Source organism: Oncorhynchus gorbuscha, linkage group LG24 (genome assembly GCF_021184085.1).
Source record: "Oncorhynchus gorbuscha isolate QuinsamMale2020 ecotype Even-year linkage group LG24, OgorEven_v1.0, whole genome shotgun sequence".
Taxonomy (NCBI): Eukaryota; Metazoa; Chordata; class Actinopteri; order Salmoniformes; family Salmonidae; genus Oncorhynchus; species Oncorhynchus gorbuscha.
In genome coordinates, this window is record NC_060196.1 from 57,575,871 (window position 1) to 57,587,789 (window position 11,919).

At 42.7% G+C, this 11,919-nt stretch overlaps 1 protein-coding gene across 1 annotated transcript; it reads left to right on the forward strand.

The window, feature by feature from the left end:
* Positions 1-3,829: 3,829 nt before the first annotated feature.
* LOC124012721 lies at positions 3,830-11,577 on the forward strand. Its single transcript, XM_046326630.1, has 3 exons — positions 3,830-3,916; positions 9,527-9,615; positions 10,210-11,577. Exon 3 carries the CDS (start codon positions 10,246-10,248, stop codon positions 11,227-11,229), a length of 984 nt encoding a protein of 327 aa, XP_046182586.1. The 5' UTR covers positions 3,830-3,916; positions 9,527-9,615; positions 10,210-10,245; the 3' UTR covers positions 11,230-11,577.
* Positions 11,578-11,919: the final 342 nt, after the last annotated feature.

Sequence of the window (11,919 nt, forward strand, 5' to 3'; positions counted from 1 at the left end):
CCCTACGAGGGGACCCTGAGTCCTGTGATGAGGAGTCGTCGGTAGGTGAAGAAGAAGGCAGGATGTGTCCAAACTGCTCTCCATTCCCCCGAAATGGGACTTCTGCTCCCAGCATACATTGCGGCGACATTACTGTAATTGGAGATGGCCTGGGTTAAGATGGGCTGGGTGTGTTGGGGATGTAGCTGCTGGAGTTAGGCATTTGCTACTCTGAGCTTTAGGAAGGAGTTCTGTACAAGCAGCTGATCATGGGGAAGCTGGTAGTCATCCACCTCAAAGCCATGGTTGTCCTAGGATCCACCGCACCTCCCTCTCACTGGGGAACAGGCCCACATGAAGGGTGTTCTTTACCCTTGAACAGAACCATACTTGTAGAGGACTTGCATATAATAATAGAATAGGAAGGGGCTTCTTCTCACTACCTCAGGCCTGTCCGCTCTCGACTGTCTGACAAGAGGACAGCGGTGTCCCTCCACTTCCAAGACAGTGGTCCACCACAAGACACTGGCAGTCACTGCAAAAGGATAGGTGAAGACTCTGGCAGCCATTGCAAAAGGATAGGTAAAGACACTGGCAGTCACTGCAAAAGGATAGGTAAAGACACTGGCAGTCACTGCAAAATGATAGGTAAGGACACTGGCAGTCATTGCAAAAGGATAGGTAAAGACACTGGCAGTCACTGCAAAAGGATAGGTAAAGACACTGGCAGTCACTGCAAAAGGATAGGTAAGATACTGGCAGTCACTGCAAAAGGATAGGTAAGATACTGGCAGTCACTGCAAAAGGATAGGTAAGATACTGACAGCCACTGCAAAAGGATAGGTAAGACACTGGCAGTCACTGCAAAAGGATAGGTAAAGACACTGGCAGTCACTGCAAAAGGATAGGTAAGACACTGGCAGTCACTGCAAAAGGATAGGTAAAGACACTGGCAGTCACTGCAAAAGGATAGGTAAGATACTGGCAGTCACTGCAAAGGATAGGTAAGGACACTGGCAGTCACTGCAAAGGATAGGTAAGGACACTGGCAGCCACTGCAAAAGGATAGGTAAAGACACTGGCAGTCACTGCAAAAGGATAGGTAAAGACACTGGCAGTCACTGCAAAAGGATAGGTAAAGACACTGGCAGTCACTGCAAAAGGATAGGTAAAGACACTGGCAGTCACTGCAAAAGGATAGGTAAAGACACTGGCAGTCACTGCAAAAGGATAGGTAGGACACTGGCAGCCACTGCAAAAGGATAGGTAAAGACACTGGCAGTCACTGCAAAAGGATAGGTAGGACACTGGCAGCCACTGCAAAAGGATAGGTAAAGACACTGGCAGTCACTGCAAAAGGATAGGTAGGACACTGGCAGCCACTGCAAAAGGATAGGTAAAGACACTGGCAGTCACTGCAAAAGGATAGGTAGGACACTGGCAGCCACTGCAAAAGGATAGGTAAAGACACTGGCAGTCACTGCAAAAGGATAGGTAGGACACTGGCAGCCACTGCAAAAGGATAGGTAAGAAGTTGTGCCAGCTTTATCAAGATATATCAACTCAAGATTCAAATCACAAATGATCACAGAATAATATGTGACATGTTTTCACATTGCATGTGTTTATGGTAAATATATGGTCAATTCAATCATTTTTTGACAGCACCTCTTTTGATTTTGATGATAGAATTGTTCAGAAAGTGAGCGTGGACATGAATGCCAAAACATTCAAGAGACCTGACCAAGAAGGCAGCAACAATCAATACATTCCAGATTTAAAACATACCATGAGACATCCATGTCTTCATCACTGGAAAAGATAAACAGGTTGAGTTTGACATCCTTTCATTTTATACAAGACCACATGTTGATCTGAGCCTGATCGAAGATAATAAACAGTGGTGTGTAGAAGATAATGTAGGAACAATAGCTGATCAATATATTAGCAATCAGTTTTATTCTTGTCTTGCAGTGTATACAGATGGTTCAAAGGATGCCATGAATGGGAAGACAGGAGCAGGTGAATTTATTCCTGAGTTTAATGTTAATCTATGCAAGATACTAACAAATGATTTATCTGTATATTCAACAGAAATGGTTGCCGTAATTGTTAGCTTGCAATGGATAGAGGAGTTGTAATCAAAGAAGATTAGTAATATGTTGGGACTGTGTAGTTTACGATCTGGGAAGTCAGAATGTGAGGATTTATGGGTAGACATAATGATGCTGTTGTTAGGGTAACCAGGAAATGGTATTCACATCTATTGGATTCTGGTCATACAGGAGTTTATGGACATGATGTAATAGATATAACAACACAAAGAGCAGAGACAAATAATATTGTGGATTTACAGGTGCGGTTGTTCAGAGGGGAAATTAAAACGTTGATTCTGAAAAATGGGTTAGATTGCTGGCAGATACAATGGCATGAAAGTAGTAAAGGCAGACATATTTATAGTACAAGGAAATCTGCACGGGAGATAGTGTCATATAATGAGAACAGAATGGAGGAGGTTATGTTGTGTAGGATGAGATTAGGACATATGGGATTGTATTCCTCTTCACATTTGATAGGGAAACATGGTACTGGGATGTGTAATGGCTGCATGGTAGTGGAAACGGTTCAACATTTGATAGGGAAACATGGTACTGGGATGTGTAATGGCTGCATGGTAGTGGAAACGGTTCAACATTTGATAGGGAAACATGGTACTGGGATGTGTAATGGCTGCATGGTAGTGGAAACGGTTCAACATTTGATAGGGAAACATGGTACTGGGATGTGTAATGGCTGCATGGTAGTGGAAACGGTTCAACATTTGATAGGGAAACATGGTACTGGGATGTGTAATGGCTGCATGGTAGTGGAAACGGTTCAACATTTATTATTATATTGTGAAACATATTATGTAGAAAGAGAGAGGTTGTTTGACAGGGTCAGAGAGGTTGTTTGACAGGGTCAGAGAGGTTGTTTGACAGGGTCAGAGAGGTTGTTTGACAGGGTCAGAGAGGTTGTTTGACAGGGTCAGAGAGGTTGTTTGACAGGGTCAGAGAGGATGTTTGACAGGGTCAGAGAGGTTGTTTGACAGGGTCAGAGAGGTTGTTTGACAGGGTCAGAGAGGTTGTTTGACAGGGTCAGAGAGGTTGTTTGACAGGGTCAGAGAGGTTGTTTGACAGGGTCAGAGAGGTTGTTTGACAGGGTCAGAGAGGTTGGACGTAATGGGCAGTGGGTGGTATTTTGGGTGTGGGTGATGGGAGTAGTGAGGTTAGTAGTGAGATTACTTTACATTACATTTACATTTAAGTCATTTAGCAGACGCTCTTATCCAGAGCGACTTACAAATTGGTGCATTCACCTTATGACATCCAGTGGGACAGTCACTTAACAATAGTGCATCTAAAACTTAGGGGGGGTGGGGTGAGAGGGATTACTTAACCTATCCTAGGTATTCCTTAAAGAGGTGGGGTTTCAGGTGTACATTTGATTAGAAATGCAGGGTTAGTTTAGAGAATATAGTTGTATAGATAGGGAGTGACTGGCCTCACACTCCAGTGCAGTAGGTTTCGGTGTAAGCACCTGTCAGTTGGTTGCGATTCGTCAATATAACTTAAAGAAATAGAGGAAGAAGGAGGAGGTATGGTGTCCCTGTGCATTTCGACAGAATCGAAAGTGAAAGGTTGTCAGCAGCAACGCCATAGACTCTGCCGCGTTCATTCTGAAATTTCCGAGTTGCTAACTGGTTATAGTTATACACGTGCCCGCGTCAACGGATAACAAGTCGGAAATGTACGAGTTTCCTAGTTCCGATTAGCATTTGAACGCGGCATCAGTCTATGCGTGACGCTGACAACTTTTCACTTTTCTCGAAATGCATAGTACGACCATACTTCAGTGGTGACGACTTTATTTTGAACAAACAGACAACCCGATATATGTAAGTTTGATTCAAATGACAGCCTTTTGAAGGAAAATAAAAACATGTTTGCTGTTAATGCATAATAATTTACATCAAGTATATTTTCAGTGTTTTCTTAGTGAAAAACGAGAGAGGGAAATTGGGAATCGGATTACAATATTGCCAAACCTAAACAAATCACATTGATTGAGAAAACGTAGATAACTCACATCCATACACAGTTAATTTAATGCAATAATATTGCGTGCTGTCAATTGAATATTTCGTACTGTCGATAATTTTTTAGTGACATTCCAGTTCTTCACTTTACATTGCCAAGTACCACAGACTAGTTTGTTTATGGTCTTTCTAGTTGCAAAGCGCAGAATCAGGAGATAGGTGGGAGAAGGTTTGAGCGGAGGGAAGAGATGATAGGATGGAAGAGGAGAGAGTAGCGGGGAGAGAGAGCGAAGGTTGGGACGGCGCGATACTTAGTTTTTTTTAAACATTCTAAAACCCGTACTGTGTACCTACTGTATGTTTTTGCGTGCCGTGCTTTGTTTGCTGAAATCCATACATTTTAATAAAACGTTATTCAATCAAATAAAACCACAGCTGTACTTCTTTAGGATTTGGTTGGTGGATCGCATCCAACGTTTAGTTGTATACACCGCCACCTATTGTACTGGTGTGTGATGCCATTCACGACCTACCTACGTTACATTTTTGTTATGGTAATATAACATTGGAAACAAGGAAAATTGCCGTGCCAACTAATAGCCCTCAAAGCAGCTGTTCTGCAGTAAATCGTCACAATCCCGAGTACCTCTCAGCTACTGCCTCCACAACTTCTATTTTCTGTCACTTCTGATCCATTTCTGCAGTATAATTGACAACCATGGCTATGAATGCTAAAAAGCCCACCTTACTGAAGCACATATTCTTCCCATCACTCTCTTGGTCTCTGCTTACACACAGGAATCCTCTCAGGATCCCTCACCCTGTACCCATCTCCCTCTACCACTCTCTCATGGTCTCTGCCTACTCACAGGAATCCTCTCAGGATCCCTCACCCTGTACCCATCTCCCTCTACCACTCTCTCATGGTCTCTGCCTACTCACAGGAATCCTCTCAGGATCCCTCACCCTGTACCCATCTCCCTCTACCACTCTCTCATGGTCTCTGCCTACTCACAGGAATCCTCTCAGGATCCCTCACCCTGTACCCATCTTCCTCTGCCACTCTCTCATGGTCTCTGCCTACTCACAGGAATCCTCTCAGGATCCCTCACCCTGTACCCATCTCCCTCTACCACTCTCTCATGGTCTCTGCCTACTCACAGGAATCCTCTCAGGATCCCTCACCCTGTACCCATCTCCCTCTACCACTCTCTCATGGTCTCTGCCTACTCACAGGAATCCTCTCAGGATCCCTCACCCTGTACCCATCTCCCTCTACCACTCTCTCATGGTCTCTGCCTACTCACAGGAATCCTCTCAGGATCCCTCACCCTGTACCCATCTTCCTCTACCACTCAAATCAAATTGTATTGGTCGCATACAGATGTTTAGCAGATGTTATTACGGGTGTAGCAAAATGCTTGTGTTCTTCGCTTCAACAGTGCAGAAGTCATAAACAGCGCAATGCTTGAAGCACAGCGAAGAGCTGCTGGCAAACGCACAAAAGTGCTGTTTAAATGAATGGTTACGAGCCTGCTGCTGCCTACCACCGCTCAGTCAGACTGCTCTATCAAATATCAAATCATAGACTTAATTATAACATAACTCACAGAAATACGAGTCTTAGGTCATTAATATGGTCAAATCCGGAAACGATCATTTCGAAAACAAAACGTTTATTCTTTCAGTGAAATACGGAACCGTTCTGTATTTTATCTAAGGGGTGGCGTCCCTAAGTCTAAATATTCCTGTTACATTGCACAACCTTCAATGTTATGTCATAATTACGTAAAATTCTGGCAAATTGGTTCTCAACGAGCCAGGCGGCCCAAACTGTTGCATATACCCTGACTCTGCGTGCAATGAACGCAAGAGGAGTGACACAATTTCCCTAGTTTAATATTGCCTGCTAACATGAATTTCTTTTAACTAAATATGCAGGTTTAAAAAAATATATACTTGTGTATTGATTTTAAGAAAGACATTGATGTTTATGGTTAAGTACATTCATGCAACGATTGTGCTTTTTTCTCAAATACTCTTTTGTTAAATCATCCCCCGTTTGGCGAAGTTGGCTGTCTTAGTTAGGAAGAAAGTCACACAGTTCGCAACGAGCCAGGCGGCCCAAACTGCTGCATATATCCTGACTCTGTTGCACAGAACGCAGGAGAAGTGACACAATTTCCCTAGTTACAAGAAATTAATGTTAGCAGGAAATATTAACTAAATATGAAGGTTTAAAAATATATACTTGTGTATTGATTTTAAGAAAGACGTTGATGTTTATGGTTAGGTACACATTGGTGCAACGACAGTGCTTTTTTCACGAATGCGCTTGTTAAAGCACCTGTTTGGCGAAGTAGGCTGTGATTCGATGATAAATTAACAGGCACCGCATCGATTATATGCAACACAGGACAAGCTATATAAACTAGTAATATCATCAAACATGTGTAGTTAACGAGTGATTATGTTAAGATTGTTTTTATAAGATACGTTTAATGCTAGCTAGCACCTTACCTTGGCTCCTTGCTGCACTCGCATAACTGGTAGTCAGCCTGCCACGCAGTCTCCCCGTGGAATGCAATGTAATCGGCCACAATCGGTGCCCAAAAATGCCGATTACCGATTGTTATGAAAACTTGAAATTGGCCCTAATTAATCGGCCATTCCGATTAATCGTTCAACCTCTAGTATTGACTAGTGATGGTACGTTTGATGCCGAAGCTCCAAGGCATGTGTCGAGATCGCTAAGCAGTGTACTACGTAACAGTTGCCGCGTTCACTTGCTAGTCGGAACTAGGATACTTAGAAATATTCGACTTGCTAACTGGTTGAACACGGCACGTGTATAACTACAACCAGTCAGAAATGTCAGAGTTTCCTATTTCTGACTAGTGCGTGATTGAGGCATAGTCCAGTGGTCACCAACCAGTCCAACTGGTCTATCTACAAGGCATTACTTTTTAAAATGGATGTTGCACTGTTGGCAGTAGGTTTTCACTTGATTCAGAAGCTCTGCGCAGTGTTTCCATTGTGTACCATTTAATTTGTCTGAAAAGAGGAACATGGCGGACTGGGAGATCTGTGGACTGGGAGATCTGTGGACTGGGAGATCTGTGGACTGGGAGATCTGTGGACTGGGAGATCTGTGGACTGGGAGATCTGTGGACTGCGAGATCTGTGGACTGCGAGATCTGTGGACTGGGAGATCTGTGGACTGAGAGATCTGTGGACTGGGAGATCTGTGGCCTGAGAAATCTGTGGCTAAATCAAGTGCGACCTACTGCGCTGACCAATTTGATAGCTCAAAGCACCTTGCCTACAGCTTCCCCGGCCACAGAAAAGTTTGATACTAGCCTATGTGAGATTTTCATAGCTTTTAAAACCATGACCAGAGAGAGACTGTCAAAGAATATAGCAAAGAGCTGCTGTTGATAAGAGTGTGTATGTTTTAATTTTGTCACTGTTTTTACTGCTGTCACTGTTTTTATTCAACATATGGAGGAATATCACTTTCTCTGGTCATAGGAACAACATGAATTTATGCATGCATATTGGTTATGCGGTACGACTCGAGATACGCCATCAGGTGGAAGACTGTCCCCTCTCTCTGGTCAGTCTCACCAGAGGAAAGGAAGGAGAGAGCAGGGACCATGAGAGATGGACCCTCTGCTGCTCTCTTGCTCTCTCCCTCTACTGATAATAAGGCCATGTTCAAAACAACTGAACTCTTTACTCTGAAATCTCAGACTTCCCGAATTTAGTACGTCCAAGACAACTGGGAACCTGGATGACCATCATTTTGAATGGTCATCCAACTCAGAATTCCATGTTGGAAACTCGGGCATGTTTCTAGAGCTCTGACTTTCCGACCTGCAGATCACTGACATCATGATGTGACCTGTTGAGTTTTTCTTGAAAGCACCATGACAGATGCAGGAGGTACCATCAGTCCAGTAAAATAAAAAAGCAAATTATTTAAATTTATGCTCAGCTGTGCCTTGCAAGTGCTACACCAACTGATCTATTTTGTTATCAAAGCTTGAGTTTTAAAATATAATATGGTCTGAGAAGAACAATATTAACAGGCCAAGCACATAGCCAATATGCTGTGATAATGTATTAGGCCTACTGCTCGTCATTCCCACAACACATGTTTTATTAGGTTAATGTTACATTTTTAAAGTAATGTTTTAAAAAACAATGGGAGTCGTTGTCCACAAAGCGGTGTTGCTCCCGCCTATTCTTTCTTTGGATTGGTGGATACATTTGCAATATTCGATGAGGGTTGTTGACGTCAACCCGAGAGATGCAATGCTACTAGCCTCATGTCATGAATATGCATAGCCATCTCGAAACAACTCCAATATAAAGTGTTTTTTTCTCAAAGTTGCCGGGATGTCACGTGTCCTACTTATTTAAGTACACTCGTAACAACTTAAGCATTACGAAACTTCTATTCAGTCAAATTTACCTCATGTAGCAAATAAGACATTTTTTAGTTCGACACACTCTCATTGACCTGCATACAAAAGCTCCTTGTTTGTTGGGCAAAACAAGGGGAAAAAACGCCTCCTGCCGGAGGGAGACAGATTTTCCTCCGAGTTGGGCCTCCCTCTTCTACTCTGGTAGAAGGCAAAAAGGCTATGCTGCGGACACGCTACGGGGTGTGGGACATCATCTATAATAATATGGCTGCTCTAAATTATTTTGACCAGCAGGTGCCACTAGTGTACACTGTGTTGATCAAAACCCGAGTAATGAACCTATTTGACACAATTCGCTGAAAAACCTCAATGCTTCAGAATGATTTGTGTCCATCACTAGTTATTGACGCATAGCAACTCAAAGGAGTCCGAGGTTAATAAATTAAAAAAAACTCTAGTCTGCTCTCAACTCCGTGAGAGATCGGCAGATTGCGATATTGAGTCGTTTCATCTTACCGTCCAAATGGAACTTATGCAGCCGGCTATACACTCATATCTAGGGCACTAGATAAATTGGACTTATTGGAAAATACATTCATTTGCGAAGTAAGTCACAAGAAGGCCCCGGTCTGTGGGTATTTGCAAAATGAGAAAAAAAATCCAGAAAATCACATTGTAGGATTTTTAATGAATTTATTTGCAAATTATGGTGGAAAATAAGTATTTGGTCACCTACAAACAAGCAAGATTTATGGCACTCACAGACCTGTAACTTCTTCTTTAAGAGGCTCCTCTGTCCTCCACTCGTTACCTGTATGAATGGCACCTGTTTGAACTTGTTATCAGTATAAAAGACACCTGTCACCTATTTTGTTTGTCATAGATGAAGTGTACCTATGATGAAAATTACAGGCCTCTCTCATCTTTTTAAGTGGGAGAACTTGCACAATTGGTGGCTGACTAAATACTTTTTTGCCCCACTGTACATTTGTGGTAAAAACCATGTCATTCATCTAACTTCCTCTCCTCTCTGTTGCAGTGGCTGCACGTGTGTTGCAGCGGACCCATGTCTTAGAAGTGGATGGACAACACATTCCTCTTAAAATCAGGAATGCTGACACGCCTGAGGTAGTAAGAAGACACATCATATTGCAATCCATGTCCTGTAAAAAGTATGGTTACAATTTCCTTTATTGTACCTTTAATTTATCAGGGAATAAACTATTTTTTGAGTTGAGCTGGCAAGAGGTCAGGACAAAGTAGTCAGCATGTAAATACAATACTTTACATGAAAAACAATTAGTAGTCAGCATGTAAATACAATACTTTACATGAAAAACAATTAGTAGTCAGCATGTACATACAATACTTTACATTAAAAACAATTAGTAGTCAGCATGTACATACAATACTTTACATTAAAAACAATTAGTAGTCAGCATGTACATACAATACTTTACATTAAAAACAATTAATAGTCAGCATGTACATACAATACTTTACATGAAAAACAATTAGTAGTCAGCATGTAAATACAATATTTTACATTAAAAACAATTAGTGGTCAACAACATTTTTTTTCTCAGAGCTTTAAACTCAGTAAGCAACACCATCTACCTTCAGTTTTCAAGTCGTTTGCAGGTCATCCCAAGACCAACGAGCGTTGCAGAAGAGTTATATTTTTTCTCTCGTTTTTTATTTTGTGTTATGTGTGTGTCGCAGGTGGACGTGCCAGTCAAGGCCGATCTGGATGTGAGCATGTTCTCCAAGGACAGCGAGGAGGTGCTCCAGCCTGTGAACGAGATTCCCCAGCGACCCATTCAGGGCTCCTTCCACTGCACCAACTGCCCAGATCTCACACACACACACACACACACACACACACACACACACACACACACACACACACACACACACACACACACACACACACACACACACACACACACACACACACACACACACACACACAGTCACGTCACACACACACACAGATACAGACATACACATTTAAACATGTGCGCACACACATGCACACAGGTCTTACCCCAGGACACAAACACCCTGCGCCACAGCAGCCCTTCGCCATCCAGTCTCAATAGCCATGCCTCTGGGGCCATTTCCAAATTCTTAATCCGCTGCAACCCATTTCCCAGCCCGCAAGCAGCAGGGTATGTTGGAGACAACTTGACCCATGTGAGGAACACATCCCCCAAACCAGTGGAACACATCTCCCAGACCCCATCTTGCAGTGAAGTCTTCTTCATAACGGACACAGATGTGCTCTATTATGCCCTGTGCGTCAGGAAAAAGGACATTGATTCCATTCTTGGAGGCCACACAACTCAAATGGATGTTAAGCCAGCTGAAGGTTCAGACCTCCGCTATGTTTTCCTTGAAGGGAAGAGTCCAGAGCGGGTTATGGAAAAGCTGCAGGTTTTTCTCAACAAGCTTCATTTAAGACTACGAACTCAAGAAATCCCACTATGGACACTCGATCGCGACCGACAGGTTAGAATTCATCAACTGGTTCAGAAGTATAATATAATTTATCCTACTGTCCTCATCAATCAGGTTGGAGATCTCCTCGGCCTTGTAGGACCTTCCAAGGAAAGTTATGAGATGAAGCAGAGGCTCCTGGGAAAACCCATAGACCTGCTACCAGCTGGGCTAACAGATCCCATCCCATGGGCTCCTGGCCCCGTACCGGACCCTGTGTCTGCTACTGCACCAGATTACTAGTAAATGAACTACATTTTGCTGTAGCTTAGTGGTGGTGGAACTAAATTCAAATCAAGATAGTGTTTGCAGTAGTTCACTACTTGTTGTCATGTAGCAGTGTAGCTAACTACTGGAACTACATACTACGTTTTGGCCGTGTAGCTAACTACTGGAACTACATACTACGTTTTGGCCGTGTAGCCAACTACTGGAACTACATACTACGTTTTAGCCGTGTAGCCAACTACTGGAACTACACACTACGTTTTAGCCATGTAGCCAACTACTGGAACTACACACTACGTTTTAGCCATGTAGCCAACTACTGGAACTACACACTACGTTTTAGCCATGTAGCCAACTACTGGAACTACACACTACGTTTTAGCCATGTAGCCAACTACTGGAACTACACACTACGTTTTAGCCATGTAGCCAACTACTGGAACTACACACTACGTTTTAGCCATGTAGCCAACTACTGGAACTACACACTACGTTTTTGGCTAAAATAAAATGAGTGAAGTAGGCCATCATTTCCATTTTTGGGCATCAGACCAACCAATTTCTCACTTGAAACCTCATTTTTGTGTTTAGGCTAAATTACACAATTATATGACCCTAAAGTGATCTCTTCTTGCAATTTGTAGTCTGACATTTCAGATTTAGATATGATCCGTTTTCACAAAGTAGTTTGGATGTAGTGAACTA